Below are 18125 nucleotides of genomic sequence, written 5' to 3'. Positions count from 1 at the left end.
GCCACCACTAACTGTACAGTACCTAAGTCACAGAGTGTGGCTGCATTGAATCATTATACTGTACAAGCCGAAATTGAAAAGAAAGGACCAATGGTTAGAATGTTATCCATAGTTTGTCAAAAACTATCAAACTTGAAGTGATAACCGTACAGTAGTATAAGCAAACCTATGTGTGAGTGAGAAAGTGCAACAGTTGGCACAATACTGCTTGGTATGCCGCACGCCTCTGTGCTTCATATGCCGTACTGACATTCAACAACCTGGTGTTAAGTATTGAATCAGCCAACAAGCCAACAACCTTTCCGAGTTATGAAATATCGTCAGAAAGGGGAACACGAGCGCACTCAAGACGAAACAAGCTAAACATCACAGCAAACTAAGAATGTAAATTATGACTACATGATGACGAAACACAAAGGACCACGGCACAGGCCATAGGGGAAATTTTTTGTATTCACAAGGTAACATTCTACTTTATATGCTAATGTCCCAAAATAGCTATGCTTACCTCCATCAGGAAACCAGAACGTTGGTTTTGCGGCATTCTTCTCTTCTGACGCTTTCTGCCCAGACGAGAGAGGGGAGAGGGGACCAAAACAAAGCCAATGACCACTTTTCAGAGAAGTACAAGAGTGTGTATTTCCATTGGAATCTGTGTCTTTTCAGTCAATGTCTGCAGATACAGTGCTGTCCTTCGCCAAAGAACTGAGGGATGAGCCTCATAGCCTAGGCCGTTCTTATTTTCATGCATTACATAATTTACAGCCTAGGCACAGTTGAGTCACCGTGCATACATCGGTATGATGGGCTTGGTGAAGTTCTAGGCTGTTCGTTCTTCGGCGCCCAACAGTGCTGTATTCCAAAAGCATTCCACTCATTTCCATCAGGGAATAAATAAAGTGGAACTGACAAGAGGCTGCACGCCACAAACACCACAACTTCTAGCTAACACCAGCATGTATACCGGGTCAAGAATAGGGACAAGGAAAGAAATCACACACTGCTCCATTTATGGTGTAGAGTGCACTCAACAGAGGTCAAAACTGAAGTCATTTGCTGCAAGAAAAATTCGAAAAAACCAACAACCACACCACTCCCTCCATGTTGAATATTTCAATCTTACGCCACAAATACAGCGGGAATTAACAAATACAGCGGGAATTAACTGTAAATTCACAAATACAGCGAGAATTAACTGTAAATTCGGACTCTCACAACAAAAATGCCTTACCTCCAGATGGCGACGCATAGAATAGTGGTTGTGATGAATGTGACCAGTGCTGCTGCTGCTACAATGCCTCCAATAACAGCAGCAGATAGCCTGCCATGGCCATCTGGCTCATCTTCTTGCGCAGGTGCAGTTGTTGCGATGGCTGCATAATGTGACGAGAACATTGACGCCGCCGACATTGTATTTGTGCTAGTAACTGTACCAACCGCTGTAGTACCAGACAAGCCCATTGCTGTAGTACCAAATGAACCCATCGTTGCAGTACCAGATGTATCGATTGCTGTAGTAGGAGACGGACCCGGTACTGTAGTAGTAGGAGACGGACCCGGGACTGTAGTAGTACCAGGCAGACCTGTGCATGTGGATATAGGACTGCGTTAAAGGGGAAGTTAAGGCAAAAATCAAAATTTCACCAGTTGTAGTCTTCGGGGTGCTGAGTCGAATGGTCTTGGTCCGAGAAAGCTGAGACGCTCCCTTCCTACTTGAATCCCAATCGAACTCGCGCACTTCCACCGAAACTGGGTGACTGCGCCCTACTAGATGGGGATTTGTATGCAAAATGTCACTAAAAGCGCCGTTTCGTTCTTATAAAAGCACGGATGACCGCGATTGGCCCATATGTTGTAGTCTTTTGGACGCTGAGTCGACTGGTTTTGGTCCGAAAAGGCTGCGATGCAGCGTTCCTCCTTTATTCCCAATCGAACATGGTTGAACAAGCGGTCACGTGCTCCTGCGTACACCAGTCAGCTGGTCACCGTGCCTGCAGGGTACAACTTACTAGCCTGTTTGACCTTTTTTGGGTGCAGTCCTGTCACTCGAGTTGAACTCGAGTTGAACCTTGGTGTGAAAGTTGTCGCCTGCTGGCGTGGTGACCAGGTGATTTGGGCACCCAGGAGCACGTGACCACTTGTTCAACCATGTTCGATTGGGAATAAAGGAGAAACGCTGCATCGCAGCCTTTTCGGACCAAAACCAGTCGACTCAGCGTCCAAAAGACTACAACATATGGGCCAATCGCGGTCATCCGTGCTTTTATAAGAACGAAACGGCGCTTTTAGTGACATTCTGCATACAAATCCCCATCTAGTAGGGCGCAGTCACCCAGTTTCGGTGGAAGTGCGCGAGTTCGATTGGGATTCAAGTAGGAAGGGAGCGTCTCAGCTTTCTCGGACCAAGACCATTCGACTCAGCACCCCGAAGACTACAACTGGTGAAATTTTAATTTTTGCCTTAACTTCCCCTTTAATGGTGATACTACCAGCATTCATGACAAAGACCTGCATAATGGTAGCAGGCCACACTAGCACTGAAGAGAAAATTGATATGAAAAGCTGAGAAGAGGAGGGTGAGGGGTAAGAAGGAGGAGGAGGAAATGTAGACGGTCTGACATGGGGTGCACACGTTAGACCTTAGTTGGCAACTGCACCGGACATGATGACAGCAACGCTCCAGCAGAATAAACAGTTAGTTGTGGTGGAATTGCACCATTTAGCAGCTCGGAGGGCTGAAGAATTGACCGCCGCCACTGTGTGGCTTGGTCTACATATACCACACTGCTTTTTGAAGTGATTTTCTAGCCAGTGAATCCCCGCTTTTGGTCTTTGTTCTCTTTCTCTTTCATTCATATCTTCCTTTCTCCCCACGCGCACATAATACCACTTACTCCGACATGCATGGAAATCAACTGCACATGCCACTGCACCTAGTCCTTATGAGACACACATGCACACACATGCACACACGCACATACATACATACACACATACACACACATACACACATGGACCATTTGACGCCCATCGCCAGAGGCGATGCTACGGCAGAAGCCATAGCAACTTGTGCTGGGATTGCACCATCCAACAGCTTGAAAGGCTGAAGAATTGACCGCCACTATTCAGCCTGGTCTACACCACACAGCTATGAAGTGGCTTTTTCTGGCCAGTGAATCCCTATTTTTTGGTCTTTTTCATTTTTTTCCCGTATACACACCACACCACGGCCACATACTCCGGCATGTACTGGCTGTTGTTAACCACCCAGGAGAATGAAAGAAAAGTCAGGAGGAGAGTCTGAGAAAGAGAAGAAAGACGTGTGTGACCATAATCGTCGGGAATCGAACCCGCAACCTCTCGATTAGAAATCGCTGCACATACCACTGCACCGTATGGGTCCTGGTCCTGGTAAACACTGCCATTACGGTCACGTGTCCCCTCGCGGGGCCGACAATATGGAACGACGAGCGACGGGAGTCTGCTGAGAGAGAAGCACCAGATCAGGGACTCAGGCAGGGACCATGTTCGAGAGAGCCATCTCCGGCAGCTATGGATCTTGCTTATCATCGGAAACGATTCCTCTCACGGCTGCCGCTTGAACTGGTCCATCACTCTCCACAACAAAGCGAACATTCCATGAGCCAATGCTCAGAGTCGTTCCAAGTCGTCGTCTTCGTGCGGTAGTTTGCTCCACTCGCGGGCTTGCAAGGCCTCGCGAAGGACTCCGAGGTGGGGGTGACGAGGAGAGTGTCGGCATCGTAACTATCCGACCAAGTCTCCTGTCGTTGAAGACCCCACCTCAGGCACTGTTTGCGAGGACGGCTGGGGACACCCCGGGCCGTCCACAACGGCGAGAACAAGCACGGACGGAATCGTTTCTGACGATAAGAAACCATATGGAACACATACACACACACACACACACACACACACACACACACACACACACACACACACACACACACACACACACACAAGCAAAGCCTACCGGAGCGGATGCTGATGACTGCTGAAGAAGTGCCGAGTTTACACTGAACAGAGAACTGCGACTTGGTCATATTACATAGAGTCAGCACATACTCACTATCAACTTCAGTCTGTAGACAAGACATACGAGAAACATACCGCAGCACAATGATCAGCATGATTGTACCAAAAGCTGTTCTCTAGGAACTGCATTATGGAGGGCTTCCATAACAAGAGAGCCGCCTAAAGTTCACGAAAATAACAATCAGTGGTTTGCACACAGACTCATATTTTGCTATCACAGCATTGACATACTTCTGCTGAGGAAAAAACCTGTCGCGATTCCTCTAGTAGTCAATACGGTTCAGTGCGCCTGCTCGTTTGCTTCCTTGGGCTTCTAAAAGACCTAATTGATGGCATGTACTGACATGGATGATATGAAACGAAAATGGCTGGTTACATAGTAAGATACGGGAAGTTGTGCATGGGTGTGGTGTACAATAGCACTAAGCTGCCAGTAATGTTCTTTGTAGCAGAAACTCCAGTATCATACCCACTATCATCCGTACCTGCAAATGCACGGGTAGCTCGCTTCCGGTGACCGGCAGCCACGTGGGCGTGACATTGAATGCCTTCACAAACGGGCAGCGGATGTTAAAGCAGTCCGACGAGTTAGTCCCCGTGAAGTTTGGCATGTGGTTGATGCTAGTTGGGAGTGCAGCAATGGGAGTTATCGCAGCTGCAAAAATCAATAGAATGCATAAAAGCAACAACAGGACCCTGCACATGCCATCATACACCCTCATACAACTAATAACATAATGATCTCAAAAATCCCCAGCGCCTGCGCTCTCCAGCCTACTTGGAGCTTTTACCACCACAGGGGCACAAGTCGCACAACTGATAACTAAGCCCGAGTTCTTGATAACGTTAGGATACCTTGGCACATTACGGTGTCAGGGTAATGCGATTACGTCATTACTTGAGATGGTTGGTACGGAGTGGTACCACAACAACCACGGGTCTGCCACTCCATAGTCCATACACACTAAGTCACACAGCATTTACCATGATGTCATTCGCACACGATGATGTCATTGCATCGCCTCTATACAATAATAGTAATCCAGCAGCAGTTAAACAAAATTAATGTCTCTGTTGCAGAGTATCATACAAATCAGTAACCATCAAGGGAAGGCCGCATAATGGGTATCCTGGGCTACTCACAACTAGCACTATCCATGGATGCATCTGCGCACACGGATACGTCATCAAACTGCACCATCTGGTCAGGTTGCATTATCCCCGCGGTCGTTAGCTCCAGCTTCACTCTGGCGAACTGGCCCCGCGATGAGCTCTGGCCCTGCAACCAGTACCACTGCGTGCCATCTGTACCTACAGGAGGCGAGCCAGATATCAGGTGAAAACTGACTACGGTGCCATTCATGTTGTAAACTGTTGCCTCAACTCTAGGCAAAGGAGGTAGCGCGACAGCGGTAGTAAATCTTGACCGGCGTACTCTGGCTCTGCACAAGGTGACAGAACAAAAGCGAACACGCTGAATTGATGAAAGATGCAATGACAAAAAGTCTGATCAGGACAGGAAATGTCTTACCTTGTCACACTGTGGGAACATGTACTTCACTTTGTTGACATTGACGTAAATATAAAAATATTCATCTTGGCAAATATAAACAAAAGGAAAGGAAGGAAATGGGTGAATTCAACAGGCCGAAAGCATGCAAAAGAAGTATACAGCCATGTAAGTAAGTTCAAGTACTTTGATAATGCTTTCCGAGGATGATGTACAGCAGAGTATCTGCGAGCCCAACCATAAAGATAGATTCAAACAGAACCAATGCAAGCACACCCAATGCCTGAAGATGAACTTTAAGTTGGGGATGAAATTAGCTATGCCCATTGCAGGTTGTAACAAGCATACAGTTTTAGGATCTTTTAAAACCCCGATATGAACTTGCAAGAAGGAGGACGAGGATGAGTGGAAGACATTGGAATTGGGGGAACAATGAGGGTGAGACCCCGAGAGATGGTAGACAACCTGATGAATACCGAGTAAGTCGCATAGTGATTGTGATACTGAGAGAATCTTTTTTATTTGTCTTGCAATATCATGGCTGTCCGCAGCCAACCATGCACTAGTTATGGCTGATGTGAGGTGTGAGAAAGAACTAGAGTGCACACAGGACAGGCTCAGCTCCCATTCAGTCATACATCTCACAGAGACTCCCATTCAGTCATACATCTCACAAAGACTCCCATTCAGTCATACATCTCACAAAGACTCAACACACTGACAAGAGTGTATGCGGAGGTAGGGAGGGAGGGGAGGGGAGGGGGAATAGGTGTATGCACATGTCTATCTGTCACTTAGAATGCACTTTTGAACTTACCGTATAGTTAGATCTGAGAGACTGGACGTTGGCTGAACATACACGTCTTGGACCACTCCACTCTTTGTCGTTGTTGGAAACCACTGGACTATTTGTAAGTACTTGTTGCCTTTTATACCGGTTGTATCACTGGTACTCTCCGTGAGAGCTCCCTGGCCGAATTCTTGCCATGGGTACAATGGGTCGAGACCAAACTCTCCGTCCACCACGTAATTATTCAAGCATTTCCCTGTAGAGATGGCAGGGAGAACACTCTAGCCTCTAGTCAAGTGCCATGCTTAGACAGGAGCATACTGGACAGTCTTGGCTGGGAACATATCATTCTGATGACGGGAAACGCTGTGGATGGGGTCATTCCCTTAGTTTCGCATGTCTGGCACATGCAATCTGGGTAGCCATGTTTTTTCAGTACGATCCATTACCCAAATCCAATATCCCGGCTAAAAACTTTGCAGATCCATCTTGACACAGATTGAGTTACTTTCTCTGTCTGAGACTTATAGTGCCTGCAGTATGTTGAACGGCATGACAGCAATCACTTCTCCAGCCCAACCTAATCTGTGACACCAATAATATTGCTCTGCACTCCTAACTCTAAGACGAGTGAAGTTGCACTCTATTGTCCCTATTCAATTCATTGTAACAGATAGCTGTGGGCAGGTGGGAGGAGGGCAGGGCGGGGGGGGGGGGGGGGGGGGGAGGGGGGGGGGCACACATACATGTCTACCATGTCAGCAGTTTGAGACCATATTTATGCTATTGGCGAGAAGATCATTCATTTTTATACCTTCATTCGAAATGGTCAACCATAGCATGATATACTAGTAGAAGAAATGACGTTGCAACTCACACGCACAGCAATAAATAGGAAAATCGATGCAAACATACCAACTACTACAGTACGAAATACGTAAGAAATACGTATCTAAGGATGTGACCCGTTTCACGCGAAGTACGGTTCGGAACTAAGAACCAGAGAAAGAAAATGATAGATGCAGACACATACGCTGGACTTACGGAGTGTGTGCACGCTCACTGTCGTGCTGACTCCATCAAATGTACAGCGGTAGTTTTCAATCCTGTCGCTGTCCAATCGTAGGCTGCTGGATGGAGGCTTGGCTATTTGTGATGACAGTCCGGCCTCATAGAGTGAAACAATCTGTGCGTTGAATTGGGTAGAGGAAAGTGGGTTGAGGCGGGAGGACCGAAGTATTGTCCACTCTGCACTTGAGTCTGCAAGCCTTACAGATTGTGGATAGCCGTTTAGGATGAATGCCCGGCCCGCGCTGACATACACAGGGCTCTTAAGTCCGCTGCGCAGTATCGCCGTGGGCAGTGCTAAAGTACAGAGCAATATGTGACACACACACACACACACACACACACACACACACACACATAAGCACTGAGTGTGCAAGTGTGGACCAGCAGTGTAGACACCTAAATTAATGCCATATTACTACTACATGTACTAATATTACTACTACATGTACTAATATTACTACTACATGTACTAGCAGCCACAGACACCGTCATGTTCAACATTCTTAATTTCTCATGCCAAAACGCTTACGTCCAGGGAAATACAAGTAGCAACTCCTGAAATGAAAAAAATAAGCCTGACCGCTTCCTCAGTCAAGGACATCGGATAGTGGTAACAGTCACTGAGGAGAAATCCTGGCTTCCCCATTATGGCAGTTACAGGCAAAATGGCAAATTCAACAAAAGAGTATTATAATTGCCAATTGGTAACACCTTGGAACTGTGATGAGACACCAGAATGTGTTTATTCCGACAAGACAGAAGGTGACATTGTGAGTCTGAGACACAAAATCATGTGGCATGTTAACAATCCAAGTGGTACATGCAGGTTCACTCATGACAATTATATCCCATTCAGTAAAACTGACATGGGTACTAGGGTACTGTAAAGCCGGAAAGTTAAACGAACAAAAAGTTTAACGTTTTTTGTAATTTTGGCATGATAACGCGCAGAAAGTTTAACTGTTGACTTTGCTATTTCTCTCTCTTCTCTTCTCTCTTCTCTTCTCTCTTCTTGTTGTTGTCCCCCGCTTCTTGGTGCGGTGTGGCCCGATAGGGTAGCTGTGCATAGTAGTGTGTGTGTGTGTGTGTGTGTGTTTGCGTGTGTGGTGTGTGTGGTGTGTGTGTGTGTGTGTGAGTGTGTGTGTGTGTGTGTGTGTGTGTGTGTGTGTGTGTGTGTGTGTGCGTGTATGTGTGTGTGTGTGTGTGTGTGTGTGTGTGTGTGTGTGTGTGTGTGTGTGTGTGTGTGTGTGTGTGTGTGTGTGTGTGTGTGTGTGTGTGTGTGTGTGTGTGTGTGGGTGTGTGGGTGGGTGTGTGTGTGTGTGTCTGAATCTATTTGCCATGAATCTGACTCTTTTCGATGTGATGTTTGTCGCCGTTCTTTCCGCTCCCATTCTGGTTTGAGCCGTCATCACTGTGACCGTGCTAAACGGATGTCACGTACAGCCAGAAACAACTGCTGTCATGAATGCGAACATTGCGAAAGGCGGTTCTCAAGGCCATAGGACTTGCAACGCCATGCCGAATTCTGTTGACTTTGCTATTTCTCTCTCTTCTCTTCTCTTCTCTCTTCTTGTTGTTGTCCCCCGCTTCTGGGTGCGGCGTGGCCCGATAGGGTAGCTGTGCATAGTAGTGTGTGCGTGCGTGTGTGTGTGTGTGTGTGTGTGCGTGCGTGCGTGGGTGTGTGTGTGTGTGTGTGTGCATGCATGTGTGAGCATGCGTGTGTGTGTGGCTTGGCCACCTTGGGCGAATGGAAGATTCCCGTCTTCCCAAGCGCATTCTGTTCGCTGAGGGACTTAAAACACAAGGCCCAGACATGGTCTCAAGAAGCGTAAGGGAGACATCGCCGCTGCTGACCTGAGTACTCGGTGCGTGACGGGTGACTGGTGCGACTTGGTGCAGGACAGACGAGACTGGAGCTGGGCGACTGAGAGCCTCTAGCAGACCTCTCACACCCACCTCAGCCGTAGTGCACACACCGCGTCTGAGACCGTGTCTTTTTTCGCTAGCTTATATACTCTCCCTCGCTCTATGTTGCGGCATAGTAGCTCCCTTGTTCATGTAATAGCTGGCCTACTGTAACAATTATAACTTTGCTGGCCAACTAGCTGAGGCTGCAATCACCTCACCAATCATCTCATGTTTTCACTGTTCCTTTTATTTTACTATAACAATTTTGCAACCTCTCTCTCTCCCTCCCTCCCTCTCTCTCTCTCTCACTCACTCGCTCTCTTTCACTCTCACTCTCTCTCTCTCTCTCTCTCTCTCTCTCTCTCTCTCTCCCTCTCCCACTCCCCCTCTCTCTCTCTCTCTCTCTCTCTCTCTCTCTCTTTCTCTCTCTCTCTCTCTCTCTCCCTCTCCCACTCCCCCCCTCTCTCTCTCTCTCTCTCTCTCTCTCTCTCTCTCTCTCTCTCTCTCTCTCTCTCTCTCTCTCTCTCTCTCTCTTTCTCTCTCTCTCTCTCTCTCTCTCTCTCTCTCTCTCTCTCTCTCTCTCTCTCTCTCTCTCTCTCTCTCTCTCTCTCTCTCTCTCTCTCTCTCTCTCTCTCTCTCTCTCTCTCTCTCGCTCTCCCTCCCCCACCCACTCTTGGTGCGTCTAGGTGGCCATGAAGTCGAGACCCTAGGTGGGCGGAGCTCCCTAAACCTCACCACCACTGCCACGATTCAGGTTGTGCGTGCTTCCCCTAGCTGCATCTCATGTTTGGCATTTGAGTGGTCTTTGTAAAAAATAAAAAAAATAAAAAAAACTGGTGCCTCTTTACAATTTCTAGAATCAGACTCAAAGATTCATCATTGTAAGGAAAATATTTCTTCTTATCTCCGTGGAACAAACTCAACGAACAAATCAGTGAAGCATGCAGCCTGCAAATCAAGGTACGAGCGTTGCCATGGCGGATTGCCAGCAACATAGCCAGTGTACGACGAAAGGAGATAGTGCGGGGAAAACAAGAAGGTACAAGGAGAAGACTGTAAACTCAGGTGAATGCGAGAGAGGAGTTGGTGATAATCAAGAATGGAGAAAGGAAGATCAAAAGAGAGAGAGAGAGAGTAAGTTACATTTATAAAGACAGGTAAGTCTAACAAATGAGGACTGAGACCTCTACAACAGGGTTTTTACGCCTGAAAGCAGGTGCCTGATTTAACAAGCAGGTTGTCAGTCTAGATTTTATGCGCAGATGGAGAAAAAGCGCAGAATTTTTGTAATGAGATGAAAAGCAGAAATAATAAGAAATAATAAGAAAAGATGAAATGAAAGCCTGCTCACAACCCCGCCCAGCCTTGCGAACTGGGTATGGTGGATTAAGAACCCGGTTCAACGCTCGAGCAAGCGCTCTCCACTCAAGGTGTTCACAGCAACTGATAGGAACTCATATGGGGAAATTATAGAAAAGAAATAATAAGATAAAGAGAATAAATTTCAACGCACCTCAATAAACGGAGCCCCACATACAGTACCTCAGAAAAGTGGATCTTCCGACCAGTGTTTTTGTTGACGTCGCAACCAGATGATGTAGCTGCTTCGCAGAGACATCTTACTGCACAAATTACAAATAAATTTTATTCTTTGATTAGAAAACCCAAGCGCTTTCAGAGCCCTCCGAAGAGAGTCCGGGATGAAACCACGCACACCTACCTCAACCGAAAAAGAAACGACCTGCCACCCGTTTGCTCGGCATTGATCGGCCAGGTCCGCATACCGCATGTCCTTCCGCGAGTTACTGACACTGAATCTGTCCTCAGCACAAACTGTCAACTCCATCCAGAATACAATCCTACGACACGTAGAGTATAGAACTATATCTGGTCTTAGGGTGGTAAGTGCAACACAGCTAGGGAAAGAAATCTTTGCACTAACTGAGTAGACAAGAAGCAGGGGCGTAGCACCCGCTACGACTGGTACGACCATGGCCGTACCACTTTTCGAAAAGTGTGGTCCGTCCGGAACGTGCAAAACCGTAATAAAAAAATCAGGATCCATCGATGCATATGCACATCAGACTTTGACCTTTTTCTCGACTCGTACTCGTAGATCTGCCATGCATCTGTGCATGTCCATGCACGTCTCTTATGCCCGTGAAATAATTCTATGACTTATAAACTGTGCCAGAAGTGTGCCAGAAGTTCCCAGAACGCAGGATTTTGTGTCTTTTTTACAAAATTTTCCCGCGGGAGGTCCCCCGGACCCCCTCCGAAACGGCCTTCGGCCGCGCCGACCTTTGGTCGTATCACTTCCAAAACCCCTCCTACGCCCCTGAGAAGTTTCCAGTCTGAGGCCGCTGACAGGAGATCAGTCGTAACCAACTTTCGTCTGGGCTGAACGCGAACTGGCTTCTCTCCCGCCTTGCAATACGAGATAAAGTCAAGCTCATCTGAATTTTCGGTTTGCACGGTGTTTGCAGCAGTGCGGATTCGAATCTCCTCACGCATGTTCCTGACGATGACCACGAGTACGTTGTCGTGCCTCCAGGTGTAACGTCCCTGGTCCAGCGCTACGCGACAAGCGCCAAGCACGTGGCGCGTAGTACAGGCCCAGGCACGGCACAAACTACAGTACGGATCCACTACGGTGTTTCCCCAACGGCGTAGGTTCGTCGGAGAAGGTAGCACGTCGAGGGTTGATGCGAGAAGAAATTTCAAATCCTTACCAGTACCACCGTACAAAAGGGATTTCCACGAGAGGTCCTGCCACATCACCGATGTCTACTCCAACCACTTGCCTTGCACCTGAAGAGTCTTCAGCCTCAAAATCTGCTCCTGCGCGTTGATCTCCTCAAATGTTTGAAGGAGATCCTTCCTCGGGGGGTTGGAATGCTGCTTCGGAGCACGAGCACCCAACCCTGCACGATGACTTGAAGATGCCGGGGGACGGAGAGTCCCTGAACCTACTGATGCCTCTGCACACTCCAGCTCTATTGTCGCCGCATATCGCTTTGTCAGCTTCGCATCCTTACTCCAACGCAGAGTGTACAGCGCCCTCATGCGCGCGTCCCCACTCGATCGAGGAATGTGCCATTTGATGGACTGGCACTTTTTCCATACCGTAGGAAGGTAGTGGAGGCGTAAGCCAAAGCGTTTGCGACTGCCAATAAAAAGAGAGAGAGAGAGAGAGAGGGAGAGAGAGAGAGAGAACGAGGCTGCCTGGTAATCGTATGCAATATCTCACAGCCTCATGTGTAATCGTCCCCGGCAGGTTGTGCCAAAGCCTAAAATGTTCATTTGCGGCTGTGGCAGGGATTTCCGTCGGCCACTAAACCACTATTCCCATTTTTCCGAAGCAGAATTCAAGCATTATCAGTGCTATTTTGGAGCAGAGTGCGAGCATATTGAAAAGCAGAATCCATCAAAACTCTCGAGCATTATCCGCCAGGGCCTAGGGGGGGAGTACGGATTAGAATCTCACCTTTAACGGAGATGGTGGCAGCATAGTAATCCTTGTAGGAACCGTCCGTGACTCTGGACACACAGACGTATGTTCGACTATCACTGATGCTTGCATTTTGTATCTCCAGAGTACCAACGATGAGTGGTGCGATCGGGATACTATGAAAGGTTTTGCTGAGTGTGGTATTGATCCGTGGATAAGACATGGGTGTAATCAAGCTGTTGCTCACCTGCCACTCCATGGTCAAATCAGCTGCATCGACAATCAGATCAACAGGTCATGGTATGATAAAGTATAGGTTCCAGGGTATAATCATCTGCTAGGTGCAGTACATCCAATGTTTGGGGGAGACTATATAGACAGCCTGTTGTGCTGGTTGAGCAATAAGCACATCAAAGACAGTGTAGACGGTTCCATCAGTTCGAATAACACACATGATGACCTAAGTAAAACCAAAGCATAGCGTGGGCTCCTGGGCTTTCAAGCCCTCTTGTTTGAACATGTTGCCAGTATAATCATGTACTTCTGTTACTGGCTCTCAGAGGGTTAGTTCATATATCACCTGTCCACACCGGTAACAGGACCGGGAGTGCCTCTTGCAACCTCTCCCGGCGGATTGTGTTTACGTGAAACAATGCATACCGAAATCATACAGTAAATTGTCGGAGATGTGGGCTTGCAAAGCCTCTCTTTATTACTTTAAGGTTACGAGTATTGACACAAAGCAGGAACGAAGAAGTGAAAAAGGCCTTCCATTGCGACAGTCAGTTGTGCATGCCCTGTCATCTGACACGTTGTGCATGCCCTGTCATCTGACACGTTGTGCATGCCCTGTCATCTGACACGTTGCGCATGTCCTGTCATCTGACACGTTGTGCATGCCCTGTCATCTGACACGTTGTGCATGTCCTGTCATCTGACACGTTGAGCATGTCCTGTCATCTGACACGTTGTGCATGTCCTGTCATCTGACACGTTGTGCATGCCCTGTCATCTGACACGTTGCGCATGTCCTGTCATCTGACACGTTGTGCATGTCCTGTCATCTGACACGTTGTGCATGCCCTGTCATCTGACACGTTGCGCATGTCCTGTCATCTGACACGTTGTGCATGTCCTGTCATCTGACACGTTGTGCATGTCCTGTCATCTGACACGTTGTGCATGTCCTGTCATCTGACACGTTGTGCATGTCCTGTCATCTGACACGTTGTGCATGTCCTGTCATCTGACACGTTGTGCATGTCCTGTCATCTGACACGTTGTGCATGTCCTGTCATCTGACACGTTGTGCATGTCCTGTCATCTGACACGTTGTGCATGTCCTGTCATCTGACACGTTGTGCATGTCCTGTCATCTGACACGTTGTGCATGTCCTGTCATCTGACACATTGCGCATGTCCTGTCATCTGACACGTTGTGCATGTCCTGCCATCTGACACGTTGTGCATGTCCTGTCATCTGACACGTTGTGCATGTCCTGTCATCTGACACGTTGTGCATGTCCTGTCATCTGACACGTTGTGCATGCCCTGTCATCTGACACGTTGTGCATGTCCTGTCATCTGACACGTTGTGCATGTCCTGTCATCTGACACGTTGTGCGTGTCCTGTCATCTGACACGTTGTGCATGTCCTGTCATCTGACACGTTGTGCATGCCCTGTCATCTGACACGTCGTGCATGTCCTGTCATCTGACACGTTGTGCATGTCCTGTCATCTGACACGTTGTGCATGTCCTGTCATCTGACACGTTGTGCATGCCCTGTCATCTGACACGTTGTGCATGCCCTGTCATCTGACACGTTGTGCATGTCCTGTCATCTGACACGTTGTGCATGCCCTGTCATCCGACACGTTGTGCATGTCCTGTCATCCGACACGTTGTGCATGTCCTGTCATCTGACATATTAAATGATTTTTTGCGCACGCGCAAAAATATGTTAACACAGAAGGCGCATGCTCTGTTCCCAACAAACTCTCACACGCTCATTGTTCTCCGAAGTCCACTGTTCCTGACTTCAGTTCTTGCTTTGTCCGCATTGGCAGTGGATTTCTTTCTCAACCTCAATCTCAAGGTTTACCACAGCTCACGGAGATGCCCCGTGCACGTAAGCAGTCGGCTCCCGGGCCCAGGCGTTCCAGTCGCAGGCGCGCCTCGTCGTCCCCGTATGCCGACACTCCAAATCGAGCCCCTGCGGACCATGCGGCCGATCGTTCCGGCAATGCCCGTGCGGATCGTTCCGGCAATGCTCGTGCGGAGCAGGACGATATCCCGTCCGCCGTTCCCCAGCCGGCCAGCTTACTCACAACTGGCCTAGATCCACGTTCCGTTACGGCGGCCGTGTCGACGGCCCTGCACCCCCTGCTGGCTCGAGTCGAGCGCCTTGAGGAGCGAATTTCAGCTCGCCAGGATCCGGACGGCCATGCTCAGGCGGCGGTCCCCTCAGTGGCAGATGTGGTCCAAACCGCGTCCAACACCGTCACCCATCACCCGCCGCAGGTCGACTCCGGCCCCATGGACATTTCCCTCATGCAACCCGCGCTGCCTCCGATCGCAGCGCCCATGGCGAACACTCGTGAGTCCAGCTCTATTGTTCCCACGGTCCCGCGTAAGTTGCTTGACAAAATCACACGCGGCGAATATATTGAGCTGGAGGATCTTCTCCCAGAGAATGTGGGCGCAGGGTCCGAGCCCTTGGAGCTCAGCACCGCCAACGGAGAGGGCCGGCGTGTGTCCCTCAATTTATGTGTGACTAAGAAGCGCTCCATTGTCGACTTCACTGCCTGGCTGGAAGCCTACACAATCTACATGGCCTGCGCACTGAAACATAATTATGCCATTCCGAGCACTGGAGCTGGTGACGTACCAGCACATTATCTGTACTGCCAACCAGCAGTTTGCGACCCCAGCTGTACTGGGGTATGACCGTGCCTTCCGTGCAGCGGTGGCAACAACCTCGGCTCGTTGGGACGCAATCGACCAAAGCCTCTGGAGCCTGCACCTGATCCGGGCACCCCGACCATCATGTCCGCGCTGCACAACGCACCACAGCCGTGACCGTTGCCCACAGTATTTGGCAGGGCCACATGCTCCAGCTGGCACCAACACCAGCCGTTCTACGCAGCCATTTCTGGCCGGGGCGGGCAGCACCCGCCAGATCTGCCTCAACTTCAACCGTGGCCGCCCATGCCAACACCAGCCCTGTGAACGCTTGCACGTCTGCTCAACCTGCGGCGACCGAGGTCATCCCGCCGCTCGCTGCACCAACGACGGTCGCCGGGGACCCCGCCAGACGGACAAGCCCGTCGCAGCGAAGTAGTCTCCCCACGCCTCTGTACATAGCCCGCCTAATGACTCTTCTGCCTCGTATTTCTAATCGTGTCCTCTCTGACTTTATCCTTAATGGCTTGCAACACGGGTTCCCCATTGGCCACTCTGGTGCTTCTGTATCTATCATCTCCGGCAACCTCCCAACTGCCATTGAACATGCTCAGTTTGTACAACAACAAATTGCTGACCGGGTCCGACGTGACGAATCGGCCGGTCCTTTCTCGGTCCAGCCTTTCCACCCATTTGTATGCTCTCCGCTCGGCGTAGTGCCCAAGAACAACGGGAAATTCCGCCTCATTCACCACTTGTCTTACCCTGACCGTATGTCTGTCAATGATGGAATAAACAAGGATTCGTTCTCCCTACATTATGTCACAGTGGACGATGCCATTGAGCGTCTGCAACGTCAAGGTACCGGTGCCTTGATGGCAAAGCTCGACATACGCAATGCATTTCGACTGGTCCCGGTCGCACCCACTGCATACCATTTGTTGGGTTTCCAGTGGCAGGGCCAATTCTACTATGACAAAGTACTGCCATTCGGGCTGAGGTCCGCACCCTACTTGTTTAACTGCATTGCGGACGCACTTTACCAGATAAGCTGTGAACTGTTCCAGGTTCCCCACCTCCTGCACCTTCTGGACGACGTCTGGCTCTGTGGCCCTGCAAACTCAACGCTATGTGCGCAGCGTCTGAACGTAGTCCTCTCCGTATTCCGCTACCTGGGAGTTCCCATTGCCGACTGTTGTGTATCCACGTACACCCTACATGCAGTCTCACACGCAGCTCACCAGAGTCAACCAGCCGGCATGGATACATGTAGAGTAAGACCATGATTCAGAGCATGCGCAATGAGTATATACAAATGCATACAGAGTACATAATATATTACATCAGAGTGCATATATAACAATATCCCCCTCGCAAAAAGAGGTAACACCGAAAACAAAACATTTTCATGACAAGGAACAATAGCATAGAACAGACAATGTAATAATGTACCATCGTCTGACGTGCCAATTATCAAAGTTCAATGTTCTATGTGTGGTATGTACTATACAGAGCATTATACTGATATATACAAATGCAACAAGAGAACCACGTACATGCATTCACGATCATCTCAATCAATCCATGCAAATAATATAATAATTACATATCCTACATGTATAAAATGTCTCATCCGTTATACCGAGCTGGTCTTACGACTGACCGACCAGATCGAGTCACCTGCCGGTCAACAGGTACAGCATCAGCTGGGGCTGTAGAAGCTAACGACTGTTGACCCTGCTCATCCTGCGACTGTTGCCTGGGCTGCTCTTTCTGCTGTGAAGTCGTCGGCTGTTGAGCCTTCTGAGGCGGCAACTGCTGTGGCACCTGCTGCTGCTGCGGCTGAGGCTGTTGCTGTTGTGGTGACAGTTGTTGTTGCTGCTGCTGCTGCGGCTGGAGTTGTTGCTGCTGCAGCTGGAGTTGTTGCTGCTGTGGTGCAGAACGTGTCTGTTCTGCTAACTGAGAAAGTGGTATTGAACGTGGCCGGAGTTGGTTACGGTGTCGTTTCCAGACCACATCATTTACCTGGACAGAGTAATTCATAGCACTGCAGATAGAGAGAACAACACCAGGGACCCAGGTTGTACCATGGTTTTGAAAACGTAACGCAAACACAGCATCACCCGGTTTGTATTCTGGTAGCAAATGCTGGTTTTGATTGAAAGATTGTGCCTCCGCATTCCGTGTTGTTTTCAAAGCATCATAACGTAGTCGTGGTTGGCGATTAAATAGCATTTCTGCCGGTGATTTACCATTCGCCGTAGGAGTTGACCGAAATGTCATTAGAAATCGTTGTAGTCGTGTATCTAGGTCGTCACCTTCTGTTCCCATTGCTTTCATTTTAGCTTTAAAATGACCGACATATCGCTCAGCGAGACCGTTTGTCTCCGGATGGCCTGGAGCTGAACGAGTGTGTGCGATTCCATTTTTCTGGAGAA

The 18125-nt window shown here is 48.9% G+C and overlaps 1 protein-coding gene across 1 annotated transcript in view; it reads right to left on the bottom strand.

The window, feature by feature from the left end:
- LOC135827269 (uncharacterized) overlaps positions 1–18125 on the bottom strand; it is a 34804-nt gene that overhangs the window by 2064 nt on the left and 14615 nt on the right. The window contains exons 6-13 of the mRNA XM_065339802.1: positions 12820–13053; positions 7398–7718; positions 6381–6609; positions 5197–5495; positions 4539–4708; positions 3992–4100; positions 1232–1583; positions 509–563 (exon numbers count right to left, since the gene is read on the bottom strand). Of these exons, the coding sequence (XP_065195874.1) occupies positions 509–563; positions 1232–1583; positions 3992–4100; positions 4539–4708; positions 5197–5495; positions 6381–6609; positions 7398–7718; positions 12820–13053 (1769 nt within the window). The remainder of the gene's footprint in view (positions 1–508; positions 564–1231; positions 1584–3991; positions 4101–4538; positions 4709–5196; positions 5496–6380; positions 6610–7397; positions 7719–12819; positions 13054–18125) is intronic.

This window comes from Sycon ciliatum, chromosome 1, assembly GCF_964019385.1.
Source record: "Sycon ciliatum chromosome 1, ocSycCili1.1, whole genome shotgun sequence".
Classification (NCBI taxonomy): domain Eukaryota; kingdom Metazoa; phylum Porifera; class Calcarea; order Leucosolenida; family Sycettidae; genus Sycon; species Sycon ciliatum.
The sequence above is the reverse complement of the archived record's forward strand: the minus strand, read 5'-3'. Positions and strand labels throughout refer to the sequence as shown.